Raw genomic sequence first — 25,060 nt, 5'->3', positions numbered from 1 at the left:
CATCCTAACATCTCGGTGGCCTGGGACCTTCAAAATGTTTTTATTTGAAGACCGTAAGTTTCTCTGTGGGACATACCAGGAGAGACGGTCCCATAGGTACGAGGGTCCTAGGCCGTATAGGGCTTTAAAGGTTAAAACCAGCACCTTAAACCTGATCCTGTACTCCACCAGGAGCCAGTGCAGCTGGTATAGCACTGGCTGAATGTGATCCCGCGGCAAGGACCCTGTAAGGATCCACATGTCTGGATCCACATGTCCTTCCACAGTGGGGACGTAGGTTTACGGGCGGGAGTTGATCATGGTGTGGATTTGCCAAGTGTGCCTTCCTCTTAGCACGTTTCTCCCTTTTGTCCTGAGTTCGAGCATCTTCAAAGCCCATGACACCTTTGGGAAAGGCTGTTCTCCAAGTGGAGCGCTCACAGGCCAGTGTTTCCCAGCTGTCGGTGTTTATACTACATTTTTTTAGATTTGCCTTGAGACAGTCTTTAAACCTCTTTCGTTGACCACCAGCATTATGCTTTCCATTTTTAAGTTAGGAATAGAGTAGTTGCTTTGGAAGAAGAAAATCTGGCATCTGCACAACATGACCAGTCCAATGAAGTTGTTGAAGAATCATTTGCTTCTTCCATCACCCCCAGAACCACCTTGTGGTCACTCATGCCCACCTGTAGGTCTGACTCTGACCTACAGGTCACAATCCTACCTGATGCCAGCAGACATGAATTCTGCCAGCGTACAAACTGAAGACGCATCTGAATGGATCCGCTGCCAAGCTTGCCCTGCAACACACAGGCAGGTAACCGTTTTGAATTCTTGTTCCCTTGGCAACTTGAGAATGTTTGTACTTACCTGCAAGTCTGAATCGCATGCATACAAATGCAGGCATCTCTGCATAATCACTGCGAGGCAATGCGCACCCCCTTTAGCGTGTTTGCACAATAGGATGCAGATTAGCATACACACATCTGCCCCTGAGGTGCACAATGAAAGGAGCGGGGGGGGGGGGGGGAGGCTGCCTTGAGTGACAAGTTTATGCCTCGGCAATGATGGAATTGTTGCGTCCTGCCCTGTAGCAGTCGCAACAGACTGCTCAAGAGTAGAGAGCGCCTTAAGAGGGAGGGGAAAGGGAAGACTTGCTGAAGACTTGCAGCAGCGGCAGGTTGAATATTCATGGCGAGGGGTTTAATAAGAAATGCGAGATTGAATCCTTCCTACAGGGACGCACTCTTTGCTCGAGTACAAGCTCCAGGATTCTGCAGGTGGGAGAATTAATCCAAATCCTACATACCACATTCCCAGAGGTACAGCTAATACGGGGCTTGTGGATGTATGCATATTCATCCTTTATGTAAAAAGAGGCAGCTCCAGGGCTCAGTCTCTTACCAAACTGAAACGCCACCAGAAACTTCGCATTTAACACGGTGGTTCTCAGCGGCTCCTGCTCAGTTTTATGGGACCAAATGAAATCCAATGCAGCTGAGAGGCTGTGGCTCAGTGGGAGAATGTGTGCTTTGTACACAGGAACCCCCAAGTCCAGATCCCTGACATCTCCCGCTAAAAAGGTTTAGGTAACAGAAAATGAGAATGCCAGCCTTAACCAGCCACAATACGCACGGCTGTTGGGCAGTGGGTAAAATCTGCCCTCTACGAAAGACCTGGGGAAGTTTGAGCCCATTCCAGTAAAGGTAAAGGACCCCTGGACGGTTAAGTCCAGTCCAAGGCGACTATGTGATTGTGGTGCTCATCTTGCTTTCAGGCCAAGGGAGCCGGCGTTTGTGCGCAGACAGCTTTCAGGGTCATGTGGCCAGCAGGACTAAACTGCTTCTGGCACAACAGGACACCGTGACAGAAGCCAAAGCACATGGAAACACAGTTTACCTTCCCGCCACAGTGGTACCTATTTATCTACTTGCACTGGCATGCTTTCGAACTGCTAGGTTGGCAGGCATTGGGACAAAGCAACGGGAGCTCACCCCGTCGCGGGGATTCGAACCGCCGACCTATTGATCGGCAAGCCCTAGACGCTGGCTTTTACCCACAGCGCCACCCGCGTCCCTATATATGTACATATTCCATGTTAATTGCTTGCTGGCTACTGCACATGTCATGGGTTTCCCCCCTAAGCTTCCGAAACGCAAGGTCGCAGCATTTAATGCACCAGGAGAGCTTGCACAATGCCTACACATTTCTAAATATTTGGATCAGTCCCCAGCTCTGAGGGAGCAGAGAATATCTGTGTTCAGATTGCTCTCACCCATTACAACCACATTGTTAATAAAAGGATGCTTGGGACCAGAGGGAGGGAATCAGTTCCTCAGCATTAATAGGCCAGAACACCCGGATTTAGCAAATGTGTGCGTAACTCTAGCCACATGAATAATCCCTATTACATTCAGAGGAATAACTTGCCTGGAGAAACCTGGCATGCTTTCTGCATAATCTGCCAGAGCTGGCAAATCTGCAAAGCTACAAATAAGTCTTTGTTGTGATTTTACGTAGCACCATAAACGTTTGCGATGCTTTACTAAGCAAATTAAGCAAAAATGGCACAGGCCTCCGTCCCCTATGAGTATGCAATCCAAGTTTCATCAGCCTAGACAGGCAGAGTATAAATAAAAAAAAATGTTGTTGTTGTTGTTGTTAATAAATATAAAGGGAAGCTATACGGGGCATGCTTCATGTTGGCTCTGGGTGGAAACTGAGGGGTTAAAAGGTGGACCTTTTATTTTTCCGAAGGGGGTGCGGACAATGCTTTGGAGCTCCCAAGCCGCAAGGTGGTTAGCTTGGTTTCAACTAGGGCCAGGACCTTTTCAGTACTGGCCCCGACTTGGTGGAACGCTCTGGGGGAAACAATAGGGGGAAACAAACAAACAAAAACAAAACCAGTTTATTAAAATAGGGGTTAAAATACAATTATAAATGCAGCCTCATTTTAATAGTAGCCTATAAATCAAAACCATAAGGGGAGGGAAACTGAGACTGAGTCCAAACCAAAGGCCAGGCGGAACAGCTCTGTCTTGCAGGCCCTGCAGAAAGATGTCAAGTCCCGCAGGGCCCTAGTCTCTTGGGACAGAGCGTTCCACCACGTCAGGGCCAGTGCTGAAAAGGCCCTGGCCCTAGCTGAGACCAATCTAACCACCTTGTGACCTGGTACCTCCAAAGTGTTGTCATTTGTGGACCTTAAGGTCTTCCGTGGGACATACCGGCAGAGGCAGTCCCGTAGGTACAAGGGTCCTAGGCTGCATAGGGCTTTAAAGGTCAAAACCAGCACCTTAAACCTGACCCTGTACTCCACCGGGAGCCAGTGCAGTTGGTAAAGCACTGGATGAATGTGATCCCGCCGCAAAGACCCTGTAAGGAGCCTCGCCGTGGTATTCTGCACCCGCTGGAGTTTCTGGAGTATATGTTAAGGATGGACAATATGTTTAAGGAGTCTAACAATAAAGAGTAGAGTGTTTTGAAAACTGAAGTATGGCACCAATATTTTCATTGTAAACGCCAAATTAAAGATGTATTAAAATTGTGATATTAACTATGTTTGAATTGCATATTAATTCATGCTTATCACAGTAATAAATAAAAAGTGTTGCCAATCCACCCCACCCCCGAGTGGCGATTAGACATTCTCTTTTGGCACCCACAACCCCAGTGCCACTTGGCTCCTAGCTTTTCTATCCCAGTTTCTAACATTGACTCGTCCCTTTGCATAGCTGTGAACTTACAGATTTGAAAATAAGGGACCAGCAGCCTCGAAAATAAGGGACCTGCAGCCAAAATAATGGATTTTTGTCAACCAGCTCCCGAGCCAAAGGCAGAAAGCCCAGCCAGCCCAGCATCCAAACGAAGCCTCAAGCGGTGGTTCCCACAGCGCAGCAACCCGGCAAAGGGGATGCAGCAAGGAAAACCACTGTCACCTCTCTGCTGGGAAGCGCTGAGCAAAGGCGAGTCCCCAGGCAAGGTGGCCGATTTGATCAGCACAAGGCATGCAAGCTCCACCCCCCAGTCGTTCTTAGACTCCTTATTGGGTGAGCAACGCAGCCAAGCAACACAGCTGGAGCCTCCCTCCTCCCTGGCCGGCAGGGAGGGAGGGAGAGGAGCTGCTTCCTTTGAAAGCCGGGAAATTTAAGGGACATCATCAATAAGGGACAGCAGTGGGACACGGCGCCGGAGTTTCCCGCCAAATAAGGGACGGTTGACAGCTATGTGTACTACTCTCTGCATTATTTATGGGAGTAAAGATGCAAAAAAATGCAAAAAAGAGTAAAAAGTTTGATTCCTTTTCTTTGTAAACCTGCCTGTATCGGGAGGTTTTTTAACGAAACGTCTTGCGCCTTTTTCTTAAAACCGCCAATGCATTCCTATGGGAAACCGTCAATACACAGTGGTGCTTCGCAAGACGAAAAAATTCACAAGACGAAAAAACTCACAGAACGAATTAATTTCGTCTTGCGAGGCACCACTGTAAATGCAACAACAACAACAACAAATAACAACAACAAATAATAATAATAAACAAAATAATAATAATAATAATAATAATAAACAACAACAAATAATAATAATAATAGTAATCATCATCATCTGTTTGGGAGCTGGTAGGAAAAGGAGCAATTTTTGATGTTACTGCCAGACATTGGAAGTACCACATTTGTTACTTGGGCTAAATGAGAGAAAAATGACTAATTGGCCGGATGAACACGAGGGTGTTTCATAAAGGAAAGGCAATTTGCAACAGATTTGCCTCCCTTCTCCAAACCCTGGTAATTACTTCATTTCCATTCTCCAAATTATCCTAGTTTAACAGGCACAGCTTCTTGGCAGAGAAGGTCTTTTGACTGGGCTGGTGGTGACCTGTGAATGGATCACACAAGGTTGGAAGAGACCCAAAAGATCCTTAGCTCCAGGCCCGTCCAACTCCCAACAGAATGTGATCTCCCAGTACGAAAAAACTGGCAGTGATCTACCCATTGTCACTGAGGATTGACCAGAGTTTTCGGGGAGATCAGAGTTGAGCTTTCTCAGGCTGAGGATTGCATAGCTATTCTTCAGGGCGAATGACACACGCCGCTTACCTCAAACTCCAAGACGCCAAAAAGCGACCACTTTACACGACAGAGGGACAGAGTGATGGGGGGGCAGAGATATTCACACCGTTGCTTTTTTACTCCCGTGATCGATAATGATCCCGCAATCGACCAGGAACACCAGTGGATCTACCTGTCGATCGCAGTCGACCGGTTGGACATCTCTGTTCTACTCCAACCCCAGCAAGGAAGGGGTCACAGCCCTTTGCACTGCGTCACATGAACAACATGCATTCACATTTTCCCCATGGGGGGGGGGATCAAAGTTTTACATTCAAACAGAAAGCGATGGGGGGTCATATATAGGAATGAGCTGGTGGGAACTGAGAAGAAGACCCTCATTCAAATCTTGCCTCAGCCATGGACTCATGAGTTGGCTTTTCCTAAGGGACGTGGCTGGCACTGTGGGTTAAATCACAGAGCCTAGGACTTGCCGATCAGAAGGTCGGTGGTTTGAATCCCCGCAACGGGGTGAGCTCCTGTTGCTCTGTCCCTGCTCCTGCCAAGCTAGCAGTTCGAAAGCACGTCAAAGTGCAAGTAGATAAATAGGTACCACTCCAGTGGGAAGGTAAACGGTGTTTCCGTGCGCTGCTCTGGTTCGCCAGAGGTGGCTTAGTCATGCTGGCCACATGACCTGGAAGCTGTATGCCAGCTTCCTCGGCCAATAAAGCGAGATGAGCACCACAACCCCAGAGTCGTCCACGACTGGACCTAATGGTCAGGGGTCCCTTTACCTTTAAGCCACACTCTTACTGGCTCCCTCTATAGCAACATCCCACTAGCTTTTGAAGATGGATCTATTTACAGAGACATTCCCTCGATGTTTCAAATCTTCACCCTCGACTTTTGACACTCGAGAAGTCTGTTTTTAGTACCCACCCTATTTTTGTGTGACGGTCAGTTTTTAAAACTGCTCTTTTAATGCTGTATTTTAAATCGTTGTAACCTGCCCTTGGGCCTTAGGGTGCAGAACAGGCAACAAATTGAAATTAAATCTCCATCTTCATCATCATTCCCGACACCTTGTGCCTAAGAGACCGTAGTGTCCTTCATGCTCTCTGTATTAACTTTTGCTTGCTTGCTTGCTTTCAAAAATATTTTTATTAAATATACAGAAATATTCCGAAACATTTATCGTCATATACAATTGTTTTTCTGTCCCAACAAAAAAATTCTTCTTGACTTCCCATCCCTCCAGTGGCGTAGCGTGGGGGGTGCAGGGGGGGCCGGGCGCACCGGGCGCAACATCTGGGGGTTAGGGGGCGCAAATCCATGGGTTAGGGGGCGCAAATCCACGGGTTAGGGGGCGCAAATTACTTGCCTTGCCCCGGGTGCTGACAACCCACGCTACGCCACTGCATCCCTCCTTTTGTGATGTTTCAGGTTTTTTTTATTTTACTTCTTTTTATTAGCTGTTTTACAATACAAATGATTTTGTTATCTAAATTTCACTACCAAGTTTTACTTGCTTTCCAGGACAGTGGCTGTTTCGGTTTGCTGTACAGAAGCAACCCTCTATATAAATGAGAATAACCCCACCAAATTCGGCGGGGCTTACTTCTGAACAGATCAGCGTAAGTCTGAGAATTCTCTTTTTTATTTTTGGTAAATGCTTTTTATTAACTTATTACTACAGCACACACATGACACTTAGAAAACAAACTACAATAGAAAACACAAGATAAATGAAAAACATATATTCATAAATCTGCAAGTATCTGCACACGAACTTATGTTAGCCATTGTTAGTTCTTATTCTGTTCTATTAGACTTCCTTCCTCCTCAACGCAGGTCTGATTTTAAACTTGCTGAACTGTTTCTTTCTCATTTCATCTTTTCTGCTCTCCTCCATATGTTGTATTTGTAAACTGTATTTTGTTTTGCAAAAATTATTTGAAGCAAGCCCAGGTTTTAATTTGAGGGCACTGGTTTTTTTAAAAATAATCTCTTTCCCCTCTCTTTTTTGAAATTTTTGTTTAGACTGTCCCCTAATTGCATCCGTCATTTTTGCCAACTCAAAGTAATCAAATAATCCCTCTTGCCACTCTTTTTTCGTTGGTACTGTTACGCTTTTCCACCTTTTTGCAACTAGTATTCTTGTTGCAGACGTTGCGTAAAGTAATATTCTCTTATTTTCATTTGCAATGTTTGACTCTATTATGCCCAACAGAAATACCGGTACTTCTAAATGGATGGTCAAAAGAGGAAAAACTAAAGGTATAATATACTAAGATAAAGATAAGGATAAGGTAGAGGGAAGGGATTTGCTGACTAAACAACTGAACTGGAATACAGAGAGGGGAGGCGTGGGGAAGTCTGGGAAACAAGCAAACGCAAGAAATATTATGATAATTGAATTGTTTTTATTTGTTCTTACTTCTTTGTATTTTTCTTTTTCTTCTTTTATGTGAAAATCTTAATAAAAATATTATTTAAAAAAAAAAATACCGGTACTTCTGTGTTGTTGTTGTTTTTACAAAAATTTCTTTAAATATTTCCCCTCCCCCCCAATTCTAATTAATCCAAGATGCCCAGTGGAAACTGGAGCAGCTGGGCATTTTTTAAAAATCCCAGTTTAATTGACCCAGGACACATTTCTCTTGGGCTCTGCCTTTTTCCAGCTTGGGCGCTGCCTATCAGTGACTGGTTACAGGCAAGAGGAGAATTGTCCCCCCCCCCCCCGGCCTAGATATTGCATGACTGCCTCGAGGATCCCTGGAAGGTAGTTGGAAAGGCATCGCACTGGAAACCACTTCTCCTATCACACCAATTACAGGCTCCTCTCCTGGCTGACGAGATAGCCAAGTACATTTCCTGAGCATGTAAAAAAAAGGGGGAAGATTTTTTTATATTAAAAAAAGAAGAAGCAATTGCTATCGTTAAAATCGTTGCAGCTGTTTGGCATCCCTCTGCTTTGAGGATGCGTCATAATTGCCATTTCCAAAAACAAGCATTTTATGTTCCATGGAGGAGAATTCTGAGTATGGGCAAAGCTAGCTCCCTTTCCTTAAAAAAAACACAACAACAGCAAAATTAATTCTTCAGAAAACACACTCTCTTTCTCTCTCTCCCTAAATCCAACCTGCTACTTCCTTCCAAATTTTTATAACAAAGATCAGGCTGGAGAAAACAACAAGAGCCACACTGAAAGATCATGCCCTTTTGGAGGTTTGGAAGACAGCGCTGGGTTATTCAAGGCCAGATGGGTGTAAACCAGGCAACCCCAACCTTCGGCACTCCAGATGTTTTGGACTACAATTCCCATCATCCCTGACCACTGCTCCTGTTAGCTAGGGATCATGGGAGTTGTAGGCCAAAACACCTGGAGGGCCAAAGGTTGGGGATGCCTGGTGTAAACCCTTCCATTCCTACCCCACAAACAGGGCCAGATTTAGGTTTGATGAGGCCCTAAACTACTAAAGACAATGGGGCCCTTTATATGTCCAGCTGTCCTCTGTCAACAACAAATTGTCACTGTTTTTTGTGTTGAATATATGCTATATGGTAATTGATGGGCCTAATAGGTATCTAGAGCCATTTGCACATGTTGCCCTGCAACTGGTCCATGCAGAATTTAGGCACCCTATATATAAAGGTAAAGGTAAAGGGACCCCTGACCATTAGGTCCAGTCGTGGCCGACTCTGGGGTTGCGGCACTCATCTCGCTTTACTGGCCGAGGGAGCCGGCGTACAGCTTCCGGGTCATGTGGCCAGCATGACTAAGCCGCTTCTGGCGAACCAGAACAGCACACGGAAACGCCGTTTACCTTCAGGCCGGAGTGGTACCTATTTATCTACTTGCACTTTGACGTGCTTTCGAACTGCTAGGTAGGCAGGAGCAGGGACCAAGCAACGGGAGCTCACCCCGTCGCGGGGATTCGAACCGCTGACCTTCTGATCCTACGCTCTGTGGTTTAATCCACAGCGCCACCCACGTCCCTTACCGCATATAAAGAAAGGAGCAAACCAGTGATATTTTAAGGAGCAGGCGGGGCCCATGACTTACATCCTAGGAGCCTACACAACACAAAACACTGTTGCTGTATGTAGGTTTTATTCTATTTGTTTTTCATCTTATATTTTGGAAATGTACATCCAGGCTTTTTTCCCCTTTAACATTTTTTGGGGCCCCCAAGAGAGTGGGGCCCTAAGCTATAGCTTGTTTATCTTATACGTAAATCTGGCACTGCCCACAAAGCTTGTTTGCACGTGGAAGTTCATCAAGTGATATCTTGGCACCAGATTACTCAGCCGACAACTATCAATGGGATGTACAAACCCAGTGAAAAAAGTTAATTGGCATATTCTTGCATTAAAGGCGGATGGACTAGATCAGAGCTTTCCAAAATGTTCACGTTGGCAACACACTTTTTAGACATGCATCATTTCACGACACGGTAACTCAGTTATACCAGCAAACCGAAGGTTGGACTAACCCCTTTCCTGCCCCGGGAGGAGGAAAAAAGCGAGAGTTTGTGCTCCTATAGAATCATAGAATCATAGAGTTGGAAGAGACCACAAGGGCCATCGAGTCCAACCCCCTGCCAAGCAGGAAACACCATCAGAGCACTCCTGACATATGGTTGTCAAGCCTCTGCTTAAAGACCTCCAAAGAAGGAGACTCCACCACACTCCTTGGCAGCAAATTCCACTGTCGAACAGCTCTTACTGTCAGGAAGTTCTTCCTAATGTTTAGGTGGAATCTTCTTTCTTGTAGTTTGGATCCATTGCTCCGTGTCCGCTTCTCTGGAGCAGCAGAAAACAACCTTTCTCCCTCCTCTATGTGACATCCTTTTATATATTTGAACATGGCTATCATATCACCCCTTAACCTCCTCTTCTCCAGGCTAAACATGCCCAGCTCCCTCAGCTGTTCTTCATAAAGCATCGTTTCCAGGCCTTTGACCATTTTGGTTGCCCTCCTCTGGACACGTTCCAGTTTGTCAGTGTCCTTCTTGAACTGTGGTGCCCAGAACTGGACACAGTACTCCAGGTGAGGCTTGTAGTTTCTGTGTATTGGGTTCTCTATAGCTTTGGAGACTCTGACTACTTCGCGATGCACAAGGTATTCTCCTCATTACGCTGTAATTTGTTGGAGTTCATTAGCCGTCTGCTTTCGGTGCTTTGATCAGCAATCACTTTGTCACAGTCGCATTATCACTGCTCTGCACCTGGTGGTCTTACGAGGCTTGAAATTGTTTTGGTGTTAATAGAAAAAAGCAATTTTTAAATGGTGGCGGTTCTCCCCGCCCCCTCCATCCTTAATTAGAAGGTGGGGGAAACTTCCCCAACCCCCAGCGCCTCGTACTAAGTAGCTTGCAATAAATTAATAACAGGAAATGAAAGAAAAAACGCAAACACACACATATTTGCATGCCCATGTTATAGAAAGGGAATATGTTTCGTTTTCAGACTCCAGCTTCCAGTTCTAAAAGCATATGGGCAGACACCTGGAATTTTCCAGCCCAATTTGCTCAGGATTAATGAATGGTAAGAACAAGCAGGCTTGCTCATGTACAAGAAAAATAAAAACTCTGGCCCGGTTTGGTGGCCTGGATAAAATGATCCAAGTTAAACGGATTTGCATGTGTTCTCTTATTTTGTACTACTTGCTGGTGTGGCTAGGAGTGAATTCAGCTGTAAATCAGGAAGCCCCCTGTTTTAATTCCAGCTCTGCGATGAACCCCACAGCTGTCTTCGAGTGCCACTATCGTCTCAGCCTCAGTTCATCTAGCTGCAATATTGGCATAACAATGCTGATCTACAGTGGTACCTTGGTTCTTAAACGCCTTGGTACTTCAAACAACTTGGAACTCAGACACTGCAAACCCAAAAGTGTTCCGGTTTGCGAACTTAGAGACCAACTAAGTTTGTTCTTGGTAGGAGCTTTCGTGTGCATGCACACTTCTTCAGATACCACTGTGGAACTATGGAACCCAGTTCAGCTACTTATTGATCAATTGTGTGACTGCAGTACATTGTTTATTGCTTTCATTTTACGGATCAATGGTCTCATTAAAGGTAAAGGTAAACGGACCCCTGACCATTAGGTCTAGTCGTGGCCGACTCTGGGGTTGTGGCGCTCATCTCGCTTTACTGGCCGAGGGAGCCAGCGTACAGCTTCTGGGTCATGTGGCCAGCAGGACTAAGCCGCTTCTGGCGAACCAGAGCAGCGCACAGAAACGCCGTTTACCTTCCCGCCGGAGCGGTACCTATTTATCTACTTGACGTGCTTTTGAACTGCTAGGTTGGCAGGAGCAGGGACCGAGCAACGGGAGCTCACCCATCACGAGGATTCGAACCGCCGACCTTCTGATTGTCAAGTCCTAGGCTCTGTGGTTTAACCCACAGCGCCACCCACGTCCCATTAGATAGTAAATCTATTAATGGTCTCATTGGATAGGAAAATTAGATATCTAATGAGATATCATTAGATAGTAAAATTCATGTTAAATTGCTGTTTTAGGGGTTGTTTTTAAAAGTCTGGAACGGATTGATCCATTTTGCATTACTTTCTATGGGAAAGTGCGCCTTGGTTTTGGAACACTTTGGTTTTGGAACGGATTAAGTTTGAGAACCAAGGTACCACTGTACCTTATAAGACTCTTGCATACCCCAAGGTAAGTCCGCAAGACCCTGACTTCAAAGGTCTCACCAGTCATTACTCACATAGTGCCAAACGCATTTCTTAAGAATAAGAAAGTTGCCTTTTAAAACTTCAGCGAAAGCAAACTTTCTCCTGGTGGGCAATTGCAGCTTCCCTGCAGTCCCACAGATTCATAGTACAAAGTACGTAACTGTGTGTCACCAAAAGCAAAATCTTTTTATAGGAGTGCCGGGCTGTCAAAAGGCTGGGCTTCCAAGCGGATCTGGCTACACAGGGAAATGTGTGGAAAGATTCTGCAGATTCCCTAAATGCCTCAGACCCCTGTCTCTGTCTCAACAAAATTCCCAGTGCAAGACTGACTGGGCACTGCTGTTTAGCATTGGGAGCCTAAGAGGGGCTTGCAGATTTTTAAGCAGCTAATTATGGCTTCCTTGCAGAAACGTGTGCCCTACACCCTGGAAATCCTGTGAGGGCTTTCAGCTCCCAATCGCGTACATCGCAAGCTACAACCTCCTATTCCTCCTCCTTGCAGCCTTGGAGGATGAACTGGTACACATCAGACAGAAGTCAATCAAACATGGACCACAGAAGCCGACAGCAGTTTTATCTTATTTCTCATTTTTAAAAAAAATGCAGTTGGGCTCCATCTATTTTCACTAGAGATTTTATCCCACAGGTTTTATGTACTCTGCCTTTCATGAGCTATTGCCAATTAAAATGGGGCAAGCTGAAACTTGCAAATAAATAACAAGTTTCCATTAACATTCCTCTAATCAGGGCAAATTCAGGGTTGTAGGCATTCTGCAAAAGCGACGAAGGAGTTAATTTTATTTCAGGTAGGCATTATTTCAAGGATTTTGTTTAAAAGAAGAGGAAAAGATGCAGCAGGACTAATGTGAATGTTCATTTCACAGTGACATGAGCAATTGTAACTCATTTTGCTGCTCCTGGAAGAAAGATAATCTTTTCATTCACTCCTGCCTGTGAGCAGGGTGATTTACTAGTCAGAAACAATAAGATGAAATATTAAGAATAAGTTCATTTCATGGGGTGCTCAGATCCCGAAAGTCAAAACGGGAGCCGGCGTCTCTGTGCCCCAGTCTCATGGAAGTGCCACGTTCCTCTTCTGCTACAAAATGCCACCTTCCTTTGCTTTTGGCACCTCTGTATCTGTTTTCTGGGTTTTCTTTTTTCTTTTAGTGTTATAACTCTTCATAAAGGTAAAGGTAAAGGGACCCCTGACCATTAGGTCCAGTCGTGGCTGACTCTGGGGTTGCGGTGCTCATCTCGCTTTCTTGACCGAGGGAGCCGGCGTACAGCTTCCGGGTCATGTGGCCAGCAGGACTAAGCCGCTTCTGGCGAACCAGAGCAGCACACGGAAACTGCATTTATCTTCCCGTTGGAGTGGTAGCTATTGCTCTACTTGCACTTTGACGTGCTTTCGAACTGCTAGGTTGGAAGGAGCAGGGACCGAGCAATGGGAGCTCACCCCGTCGTGGGGATTCGAACCGCTGACCTTCTGATTGCCAAGTCCTAGGCTCTGTGGTTTAACCCACAGCGCCACCTGCGTCCCACCATAAAGACAAAGGTAAGGTAAATGACCGCTGGATGGTCAAGTCCAGTCAAAGGCGACTATGGGGTTGTGGCGCTCATCTCACTTTCAGGCCGAGGGAGCCGGCGTTTGTCAACAGACAGTTATCCGGGTCATGTGGCCAGCAAGTCTAAACTGCTTTTGACGCAACGGAACACCGTGACAGAAACCAGAGCGCATGGAAACACTGTTTACCTTCCCGCCAGAGCAGTACCTATTTATCTACTCACACTGGTGTGCTTTCGAATTGCTAGGTTGGCAGGAGCAGGGACAGAGCAACAGGAGCTCACTCCGCCACGGGGATTCGAACCACCAACCTTCTGATCAGCGAGCCCAAGAGGCTCAGTGGTTTAGACCACTGCGTCCATATTCACAAGAGACTTTAGGTTGGCTGAGGATAGGCCAGGGTACAAGCCCCAAAAAATCACACCCACTACCCCGGCCCAAACTGGTGTCAGGGGAAATGGGGCAGTATTCAAAATACCCACTGAATGCCCTCTGGCCTGCACTGTGTCATCTTCAGTGAAAACACAACTCACATCTACATCCAAATGCTCACTTTTTCCATTAGCTCTTGGATGTGCATCACCCGTGAGCAAGCCACAAACATTTTCACAGGTGCACACCTGCCTCACATCCACAGCTAACCCAAATACAGTGGTACCCCGCAAGACGAATGCCTCGCTAGACGAAAGGGTTTTTCGTTTTCTGAGGTGCTTCGCAAGACGGATTTTCCTAAGGGCTTGCTTCGCTAGACGAAACGGCCCTGCCTCTCCTGTCATGGCGACGGTCACTGCACGCACGCACGCTCGCTTCCCCGCTCCTCTGGCTCCCTCCGACCTCCCGGCTGACAGCCGACCTTCCGGCTGCCTTGCGCCACTGCCCACCCCCCTCGCGCTCTCCCCTCAGCCAGCGTTGCAGCCAGAGTCGTGCTCCTGACGCCCGACGCCCTCCAGCAGCCGCGTCGCACGGTGGCCACAACGCGCGGGTGAGTCTGAGGTACCGGCTGCGGCAGCTGCCCTGCTTCTCCCCGCCCCTCCCCGCCGTTGTCAGTGTTTAAATGCAGTGGTGCTTCGCAAGACGAAAAACCTCGCACAACGAAAGAACTCGCGGAACGAATTAATTTTGTCTTGCGAGGCACCACTGTATCTGCACAAACCCCAGATCAAGTTGTGAGGCTCAGTCGTCAAACGTATCAGAAATGGCACATTCAAAAGGAGAAACGGCTGACTGGCTAGAACGGCAGGAAAACAACCCACAGTATATATTTAAAAAAACAGAAAAGTGCTCCAGACAAGATATTTTTGAAAGAAGTCTCGCTAGTGTAGGAAACAAGTAGCCGTGTTCCACCCTCTCCCAGTGTGACAGCACACAATTGTTTAAATTTGTTTATTTTCCTTTTAAAAAAAAAGCTTTTAGCGAGCTATGAAATGCTCTGCATTTGAACATGCTCTCTCTCTCTCTCTCTCTCTATCTTGCATGTAAACTGCCTGCACCAAGAAGCAACTCAAGGGAAGCAAATGAGACACACTTAAGATATGTAATTTAAATCATTTCGCTTTGTCCTTTTGTGCCACAGCCTCAGTCCATTTAGGACCATTTCGCTACTCTTGTTTGTTGACGGGTCTCTTTGAAAAAGTACATTGATGGCACCCGCAGCGGATGACTTCATCCCTTCACAATTCTGGTAGGCCTCACAATTACTGCAAAGTCCTGACTGCAAGGGAGCCGTAACTCTGTTTTAGGGGCTGTAAGGATGTTGTATGGTGTAGCAAACTAGTATCTGAGGAGTACAGAGACTTCATCCTTCAGGGGATGGAAGAAACACAGGCCGCAATAGCTCACTTTTATTCCGCCCTATAAAAAGCACCGCCAGCACCCTGGCACTTGTGGCTTGAGAGGACTTATTCTAGGCCCTCAACAGCAGCAGCATTCCTTCAACAGAAACTATTAAACTAAAATCATCTTCCACACGGTGTTCAAGCTTTAAAGGCAAAACATCCATTTTCCACAAGTTCTCTGTTTGCGGACTGAACATGTTGAGATGTTACCTTTGTAAGGATGTACATTCTCCTTTGGACAATAAAGAAGCAGGTCAAGACTCCTTCAGGGATACGAAAGGGAGAGGGTGGACTTCTAGAGCTGCAGTAGCCACTGCCCTGAAGCCCAGCAGGTGACCAGACACTCAAGGGACAAGACTGGCTCATCCCCATCTCCCTTGGGCAACCAAGGTTGTATCAGTTTAGTAGCTAGCCATGAGAGAAGCTGCTAATGGATGGCAATAAAGCCATCTTTCCTGGAAACATAGAATCATAGAGTTGGAAGAGACCACAAGGGCCATCGAGTCCAACCCCCTGCCAAGCAGGAAACACCATCAGAGCACTCCTGACATATGGTTGTCAAGCCTCTGCTTAAAGACCTCCAAAGAAGGAGACTCCACCACACTCCTTGGCAGCAAATTCCACTGTCGAACAGCTCTTACTGTCAGGAAGTTCTTCCTAATGTTTAGGTGGAATCTTCTTTCTTGTAGTTTGGATCCATTGCTCCGTGTCCGCTTCTCTGGAGCAGCAGAAAACAACCTTTCTTCCTCCTCTATATGACATCCTTTTATATATTTGAACATGGCTATCATATCACCCCTTAACCTCCTCTTCTCCAGGTTAAACATGCCCAGCTCCCTTAGCCGTTCCTCATAAGGCATCGTTTCCAGGCCTTTGAGCGTTCTAAGGAGCCCTTGCTATTACCTTTGCTCCTTCAGCTGCAGTGCAACTTGGACTTGAACCTTTACTACCCTTTGGCCAAACAGCCTACAAATAGAATACAGTCATAAAAGGTAAAGGGACCCCTCACCGTTAAGTCCAGTCGCAGACGACTCTGGGGTTGCGGCGCTCATCTCACTTTATTGGCCGAGGGTGCCGGCGTACAGCTTCCGGGTCATGTGGCCAGCATGACTAAGCCGCTTCTGGCGAACCAGAGCAGCGCACAGAAACGCAGTTTACCTTCCCACCAGAGCGGTAACTATTTATCTACTTGACGTGCTTTTGAACTGCTAGGTTGGCAGGAGCAGGGACCGAGCAACGGGAGCTCACCCTGTTGTGGGGTTTCGAACCGCCGACCTTCTGATCGGCAAGTCCTAGGCTCTGTGGTTTAACCCACAGCGCCACACGCGTCCCATTAGATAGTAAATCTATTAATGGTCTCATTAGATAGTAAAATTAGATATCTAATGAGATATCATTAGATAGTAAAATTCATGTTAAATTGCTGTTTTAGGGGTTGTTTTTAAAAGTCTGGAACGGATTGATCCATTTTGCATTACTTTCTATGGGAAAAGTAATTTCCCATTAAATCTCTGTGATTTAACCCACAGCGCCACCTTGGGTTAAATATGCTTCAGGTTGAGGGTTTTCAGGTTACACTCCGCTGCAACCCGGAAGTAACGGAATGCGTTACTTCCGGGTTTCGCTGCTTGCGCATGTGCAGACGCTCAAAATGACGTCATGCGCATGCGCAGAAGCGGCAAATCATGACCCATGCACACGCAGATGTGCAGTCGCGGGTTGCGTTCTACTCAGGATGCGAATGGGGCTCCGGAACGGATTCCGTTCACATCCAGAGGTACCACTGTAATAATAATAATAATTATTATTATTATTATTATTATTATTATTATTTATACCCCGCCCATCTGGCTGGGTTTCCCCAGCCACTCTGGGCAGCTTCCAACAGAATATTAAAATACAATAATCTATTAAATACTAAAAGCTTCCCTAAACAGGGCTGCCTTCTGATGTCTTCTCCACTCTGAACTGGCTGCCTGGACTTTGGGACTCCTCGGATGCTGACATCATTGAGGATTCACATGAGGAACTTGGAGTCTGCTTTGCTTCAAGCCGTGCAAAGACTTGCCCAGAGGATAAGATTGTAGGTACTTTTACAATATTTGCATACAGAGCTGGATTCTGAGACTACGCTGGCAGAAAGGGGGCAGTGGTAGAATCGGGCAACCAGTTCCTCCTCTCTCTCTCTCTCAAACACACACACACACTGCCCACTGCAAGCATTTGAAAGAACCTAAACCAGAATTTATTTCTTTTTTTACGGTGCACCTAAAAACATAACGCACACCCAGTGGCGTAGCGTGGGTTGTCAGCACCCGGGGCAAGGCAAGTAATTTGCGCCCCCCCCCCGCTGCACTGTCCCTCCCCCAGATAGTCCCTCGCTCTCTCTCCGCACCGCACGCCTGGCACCCTCCCCTCCACAGTGGGCGGCGACCCGGCGGCTCGGATCGGATTCGCACAGCCAGCACTGCAGTGAGAGAGAGTGAGTGAGCCAGGTAGGGGCAGAGAGCTGCGAGTGCGAGCGCGCCCCCCCAGCTGTTGCGCCCGGTGCAGCCGGCCCCCCTGCACCCCCATGCTACGCCACTGCGCACAACCCTCAATGCTCCACGTTGCAACAAAAGAATTCCGAAGCCTCTCCACTTCTCTCATTGGAGAGAGGCAGAAGAAGCCAAATTTATCCAACTGCTCTTACCACAATTGGGACGCCGATGTCCGGCCACAGGAGGTCCTCTGACGGCAGCTTGGGAGAGTTCCAGACCACCACCACTTTGTTTAAGTAGGGGAGGCCGTTGAGCCTCTCCAGGGAGTTCATGAGCACTTCCTCTCGCTCGTAGGTCAACATGACAACGGTGAACTGCTCCCTGGGGACGTTGCCTCCCAGCGCGGCTTGGAACTCCTTCCCGGAGCCGCCAGCTCCTCCTCCGATGGGCCGGAACCCGGTCCCAGATCCGAGGAACTTGGCTTCCGACGGCAGGACAGGGTCAAAGGGTGTGTGGGGGAAGAGGTGGAAAGGGCCGGGGGCCGAGTTCCAGTTCCTGTAAATATCCATGGCGGTGAGGGTAAAATTGCGCAGGTATTTGGGCGAGGAGTAGGGCGGCTCCGTCTCCACCGGCCCCAAGTCTAAGTCCCCGTTGTCGGCCATGTTGGGGTCTGTGCCAGCAGCCTTTCCCGACCGGTGGGGGATCTCCACCGCAGCCTCCTCCCGGATGGGCACGGCCGGGATTTGGATTCGAGTCCTTATGATGGCTAGAACCGTGCTGAAGATGCTGTCGGAGGTGGAAAAGTAGGTCTCCCACAGGAAGCGGCCCTGCCTCCTCATGGCCAGGAGGTCGTTGTCGGAAATACTGCGCAGGAGAAAGTGCACTTCCGTGATACGTGGCTTTGGTATGATTAAGGCTGCCTCGTTCCACCGGATCACATCGTGGTAGGGCAGCTGGACCTGCTCTCCCAGGATCACCGGGATCGCCCCAACCTCCAGGGCCTCGAAAAGACGCATTGCGCACCCGGCGGAGATGACAAGGTGGGTGTCCCCCGGGGTGATTATCAGTGCAAAAGTAGATAGTTTCAGTAGCTCTAGTCTGTCTTCCCTTTCTCCACAAAGAGCCCACTCAGTGGGCAGGCTTGCCTTAGGCTGGTTCTTACAGGTGAATTCCACCAAGACAAAGTCCAGCTTGCTGTCTTGGACAGCCTTCAGGGTGGTAATGATCCTGTCATCGTAGTCCGCCGGGGCGTTGCCTTCGATTTCTTCTTCGAAGGAGCGCACTTCTTGCAAGCTGGACCGGAGAGACTCCACCTTCTCCCCCTGGAAACTGAACAGGTATTTCCGCTTGACCGGCACCTGGGGCGGGATCTCTAGGAAATTGGGCTCGGACATGGCGTGGACAAGAGGGGACACCACAATATCGAAACCTGGGCGATACTGTACATCGTAAAAGGTGGACTGGGCGACCATGGCCCGCCCGGTGCTGACGTTATAAAGGAAGTTCTGAGTTTCCGACTTCCTGGACAAGTTGATGATGAGGTGGTTGTGCCCGTCAGTCCTCCAAAAGGGCAGCGTGTGCAACTGTTGCTCGAGTTCAGTAGGTTTCGGCATGACGGGCTCTTGCATTTCCCCCACGAGGATTATGTACAAACAGGCAATGTTTGCGTTTTCAGTAACGTACACGTTCGTTCTGACAGTGGACTCAAAGGCCTGCTTAATTAAGGGGTCCAACGAGCTCCCGAAATCGAACTGGTCGCTGTTGTAGACATACACGGGGAAGCCGGACGTCAGCGGGCAGCGGGAGTAGTCGAAGCAGTTGTGTAACCGGCAGCTCCTGTGGGATTTGGGCAGCGGGAAGTTGGAGTCGTCCTTGTCCGGCAACAGCCGGATGGGCAGGGAGAGCTTGGGTTGGTTTTGCGCCATGAGTTCTTTGTAGGAGTGCTCCGTCTGGCTGATGACATTCTTCAGCTGCAGGAGGTCCTGCTTGGCGTTCTCAATGCTCTTCTTGCAGGCTTCGATCTTGAGGTTCAGCTTGGCGATCTCGCTGTTGAGCTCCTGCCTCTTGGCTTCCAGCTGCAGCAGCTCCTCGCTCACCGACTCCCGGATGCGGCAGAGGTCCTGGACGTGCTTCACCTCGCAAAGCTCGTTGCCCGTGCGCGGCCCGAAGATGCGCTTGCCGGCGTCGTCGGCGTCGTCTATGGTGGTTAGGTAGTAGTGGGCGATGAGGGGGAAGAAGACCAGGATGATGAACAAGGTGAAGCTGAGCCAAGTGAGTCGAATGCGGCTGGACCATCGCAGCATCCAGGGTTGGCCTCCATTGCCTACCCCTCCATTCCGCAACATGGTATACCCGGTCATGAGTCCAAGAGTTGGTGCTCCCCCTCTTATCACGTTGGATCAGTAGCCATAACCAAGGCGGTTTTTACCGGCAAGGCTCCAGGAGGAAAGGCTACTGCGCCCGTTGGACAAAGGGCCAATAGAATGGAAATTTCATCTTCTCCTTGAGATGGAGGACGCAACTTCCGATCCAGTTAGAACCAAGGGCGAAACTCTTCTTCTTGGCCTCCAGTTAACTGGGTGTTGCTAGGAGAGCGCGGGCAGGGTCACCACGGCAACCGGTTGCCCCCTCCGGACCAGAGAAACGCAACGGGAGCAAGGCCACCTTCGATGTCACCCTCCACATTCTGTATTAGCATCCAATGAACGAGACCAGCAGGGGGAAGTTCATGCAATCAGGATTCTCTGTGCTGCCAGGATTTCACCATTCCTAAAAGAGAGAGAGATAGGAGACAACCATGATACATCAGGCAATATAAGACGTGCCTCCTTCATTACATTATTTTTTTTAAAAATATTTTTTATTAATTTACAACAAAACAAAACAAAACAAAACATACATTGTTTTCACATTCCAATTTTCCAAATCTTTCCTTTTTGGACTTCCTTCAGCTTTTCCGTAAATCTTTGGTAGTCATTATTAATTTCCGCATTTCCTTTTTTTAACATTGTCATTATTTAAGTCTTTTTTCCCTCTAATTCCTTTTAGCAATGTCTCTCGCGTATTCACAGTGCTCTTTTAAAACCTTCTAGCGTTATTTGACCATCACTTATATTCTCCAGATATTCAACAAATTTTCCCCAGTCCTCTGTGAACTTTTGGTCTCTTAGGTATCTAATCTTTCCAGTCATCTTATCCAATTCAGCATAATCTAACACCTTCATTACATTATAAAAACAGAGACCAGGAAAGCATTAATAAAGAGAACAACATCCTTCCTTCTGCCTAGATCTGACCTGTGGCTTATACAGTAAGCCCACAACTTATGTTGCACATTCAGCTTTATGTGCTTGGTGAAACCTTTTTTTTGAAAAAATAGAAAGGGGGCGGGCATCCGGGGGGGGGGGGAGACTTTGGTAATCCCAGTGGCCATGGCATCTTATGAATTTTCACTATCTGCAATTTTGGCCTGAAGCGTTATCCCCTGTGTAAGTTGCAGACTTACTGTAAAGCCAAGCTGGCCACATGCTGCTTAGGCTGTGGTCAGATGCTACGTTCCAAACTTGATACAAGAAAGTCCTGGGACAGCCAATGCCCACCGTTCTTCATATAAAACATTACTATTCAAAACCCTTCTCTCCCTCAGATTAGAATCATAGAATCGAAGAGTTGGAAGGGTCATCGGTCTACGCAGCTCGAAACATTTCAGAACCAGGGCTCACTTTTAACCCAAACATGCATTTGGGGATCCATTTATTAACCTTTTACCATCTATCCGCATGGTGGTAGTGCTCCTGTTGCCACCCAGCTTGGATCAGGCCACTAGACGGTCCCTACCCCACCCGTTGAAGACCAGGGATTCAACCCAAACTCCTGCAATGCAGGGATCACAGCTGAAGCATCCCTGACAGATGGACATCTGTTTGAAAACCTCCAAGGAATTATTATGGAGGATGCTGTGTGTGTGTGTGGATTACGAAAAGAAGAAGAATTTTATTCATGGGTGAAGGTCTTTGGGGGTGGAGTAAATAGTTATTTGTTCTATTGTTCCTTGATGCATTACATTCTTCAACCTTTGCAAAAACTGTTAAAGGTAAAGGTAAAGGGACCCCTGACCATTAGGTCCAGTCGTGGCCGACTCTGGGGTTGCGGCGCTCATCTCGTTTTATTGGCCGAAGGAGCTGGCGTACAGCTTCTGGGTCATGTGGCCAGCATGACTAAGCCGCTTCTGGCAAACCAGAGCAGCGCACGGAAACGCCGTTTCCCTTCCCGCCAGAGCGGTACCTATTTATCTACTTGCACTTTGACGTGCTTTCGAACTGCTAGGTTGGCAGGAGCAGGGACCGAGCAATGGGAGCTCACCCCGTCGTGGGGATTCAAACCGCCGACCTTCTGATCGGCAAGTCCCAGGCTCTGTGGTTTAACCCACAGCACCACCTGCGTCCCGCAAAAACTGTTAGTGACTCATAAATGAGAAATATCTGCTGAAGAAATATTTTAAAAATGTCCGTAGCACCTTAAGAGACCAACTAAGTTTGTTCTTGGTATGAGCATTCCTGTGCATGCACACTTCTTCAGATGCGCATACACACAAAAGCTCATACCAAGAACAAACTTAGTTGGTCTCTAAGGGGCTACTGGACAATTTTATTATATATATATATATATTTCAGGCCATCACAGCTACCTACCTATATCTGCTGAAGACATTCTTATTATTCTGTACCTAGCTATTGTTCTTGGAAATAAATAAAAGTACACACACAAAAAAGCCCACCACCCTCCAATGAAGGAGAGTTTACCACCTCCAGAGGTTGTCCGTTCCACTGCTGAACAGCTTTTACCACCAGAAAGTTCTTCCTAATGTTGATTTGGAATCTCCTTCCTTGTAATTTGAATCCACTGGTTTGAGTCCTATCCTCTACACACAGATTTGTTTGAACTCACTATAAAAACCTGGATCAAATGTGAGTGGGGCGGAGGCTCTCTGACGCCTGGCTCAAAATACAACATTAGGCCGGGCTCCCTAGATTTCATCCAACTTTGTCAAAATGTCAGGACGCCAAATGATTAGAGCAGAAGAGCAGCTGCCACATTCTGAGCTGGAACTTTACAAACCATTTCAGCCTTTGTCTGCCTCAGATCCTGCACCTTTTGAAACAAGCAGCTTACGTGGGTTTCTGCCACCTTAGATGCAAATGACACGGAAAAGCACATTGCGGGAAGGGGGCAGAATATTCACACTCTATAAATTTAAAGCAAGCGAAAAAGGGAAGGAAACGTTGCGGTAATCCTCTGAAAGGCGGCAGACTTAAGGGATGGAGAGCGATTCTTCACATATGACATAATTAGCTGGTGGAATTTATCGCAAGCCATGACGGACACAAGGAGCTTTCTTTCCAGAGAGAGGGAGAGCGGAGAGCATTTTTGTGCGAATAGGCCAGCAGTGTGCCAAGTTTAGACAGCAAGGGCACGCGAGACAGCCATTCTTGGTAGTCGCCCCAGAATGGTGGAAGACTCTTCCCTTGGAGCAAACGTGAGGAACCTCAAGCCCAGATGATGAATGCAGCCCCCCAGGTTTCTCTGTCTGGTGCTAAGAACTCCCCCCAAGCCGCCGCCACGCTCCATGAGTCCTTTAGCCTGAGTGGAACCTGTCCTTGCAATAGGATCAAGCCCTTTGCTTACCTCTCTCTCCCTCCCTCCCTCCCTCCCCTCCCTCTTTCTCTCTCTCTCCTCCACCCCTCTGTAGAAACAAATGACTTTTGGGGTGAAGTACCGTATTTTTCGCTCTATAAGATGCACCAGACCACAAGACGCACCTAGTTTTTAAGGAGGAAAACAAGAAAAAATATATTCTGAATCTCAGAAGCCAGAACAGCAAGAGGGATCAAACCGCTGCACAGTGAAAGCAGCGACCCCTCTTGCTGTTCTGGCTTCTGGGATAGCTGCGCAGCCTGCATCCGCTCCATTAGATGCACACACATTTCCCCTTACTTTTTAGGAGGGGAAAAGTGAGTCTTATAGAGCAAAAAATACGGTACAAAAGTACAAGTCATACCCGTTGTTCCTCTCGCTTTTGCCTCTGCGACTACTCACCACTGGCTCACAGCCCCCAGTAGGGCTGGGCAATACATCAATATATCGCCCCAAACCAGTCTGAAGTCAAAGTTATATGGTTTTAGCAGAAGTGTTATTAAGAATCATATGAATATTAATTGTTAATGTGTTAAAGTGGAAAATTTAAAGTTAAATTGTGTTAGGATAAATTATAGAACAAAAATTGAAGAAGAGGGAAAGGATTTGTTGAATTAGCAAATTTGAACTAGAATACAAAAAAGGGAGGTGCGAGGAAGTCGAGGAAATAAGCAAATGAAAGATACAGATATGAAATTTGGATGTGTTTTTAAATGTTTTTGTTTACCTTATGTTGTATTGTTGTATTGTATTTTTTTTATTGTTGACGTATTGTTTGTTGAATTTATGTATTGTTTTTCTTTATTGTCTTTTTTCTTATAATTATAAAATATCTAATAAATATTATTTTTTTTAAAAAAACACAAACCAGTCTGAAGTCCACATTGTGGTATCAGTTTTATAATTTTTGACCTGGCAATATATCGCAAATCATGGGGTGGGTGGGTGTTATGCAAAAATCATAATGTGGGAAAAACTGTGAAGCCAGCCAATGCTTCTCTCGATTCCTGCAGCCGATGCAAAATCTGCTGGCTCAGCTCCCCACTGCCTCATGCAGTGGGGCAGCACATCACAAAAGCAGGCGCTGGCAAAAATCACAATGCGGGGAAAAACTGTGAAGCCAGCCAATTCCTTATTCAGACTTCGTGATACAGTCATACCTCTTGTTACGTTTCCTTCAGGTTAAATCTTTTCAGGTTGCGTCCCGCGGTGGCCTGGAATTACCGGAAAGGGTTACTTCTGGGTTTCACTGCTCGCGCATGCACAGACGCGCAAAATGACGTCACACGCATGTGCAGAAGCAGTGAATCGCAACCTGCGCACGCGCAGACAAGGGTTGCATCCTGTTCGTGTTGCAAATGGGGCTCCGGAACGGATCCCATTCACAAGCAGAGGTACCACTGTATATTGATATATATCGCAATGCTTAGTTGCTGATATATCACAATGTTGAAAACCAGATATTGCCCAGCCCTAGCCCCCAGAAAGTTGCCCATGAATGAAAAACCCCTGTCTTTGGGGTTCACCAAAATCAGAGCCTGTGTGCTTTCCAGAAGCACCGTTGTAAGGGCATAAGAAGGGCCTGCTAGATAAGGCCAGTGGCTCAACCAGTCTTTGCAGTGGCCAAGCAGATGCTAGACATCACTGCCACAGTTCCCTGCCCACCTGCAACTTCCGGCAACTGGTACACAAGGGCACACTGCCACCTTTGATTTTAGCAGGCCCACTGCCCACCATCCACTAAGGCATTTACCACACACACA

General features: G+C 47.3%; 1 protein-coding gene across 5 annotated transcripts in view; it reads right to left on the bottom strand.

The window, feature by feature from the left end:
* EXTL3 (exostosin like glycosyltransferase 3) overlaps positions 1–25,060 on the bottom strand; it is a 177,107-nt gene that overhangs the window by 35,254 nt on the left and 116,793 nt on the right. For all 5 annotated transcript variants that reach the window (XM_083432561.1, XM_083432559.1, XM_083432562.1 and 2 more), the window contains one exon: positions 17,816–20,372. In XM_083432561.1, coding sequence (XP_083288687.1) covers positions 17,816–19,963 — 2,148 coding nt within the window. In that variant the 5' untranslated portion in view covers positions 19,964–20,372. The remainder of the gene's footprint in view (positions 1–17,815; positions 20,373–25,060) is intronic.

The sequence above is a fragment of the Podarcis tiliguerta genome (assembly GCF_965153285.1).
Source record: "Podarcis tiliguerta genome assembly, chromosome: 3".
Taxonomy (NCBI): domain Eukaryota; kingdom Metazoa; phylum Chordata; class Lepidosauria; order Squamata; family Lacertidae; genus Podarcis; species Podarcis tiliguerta.
Note: the sequence above shows the minus strand (reverse complement) of the source record. Positions and strands in the feature narration are given on the sequence as shown.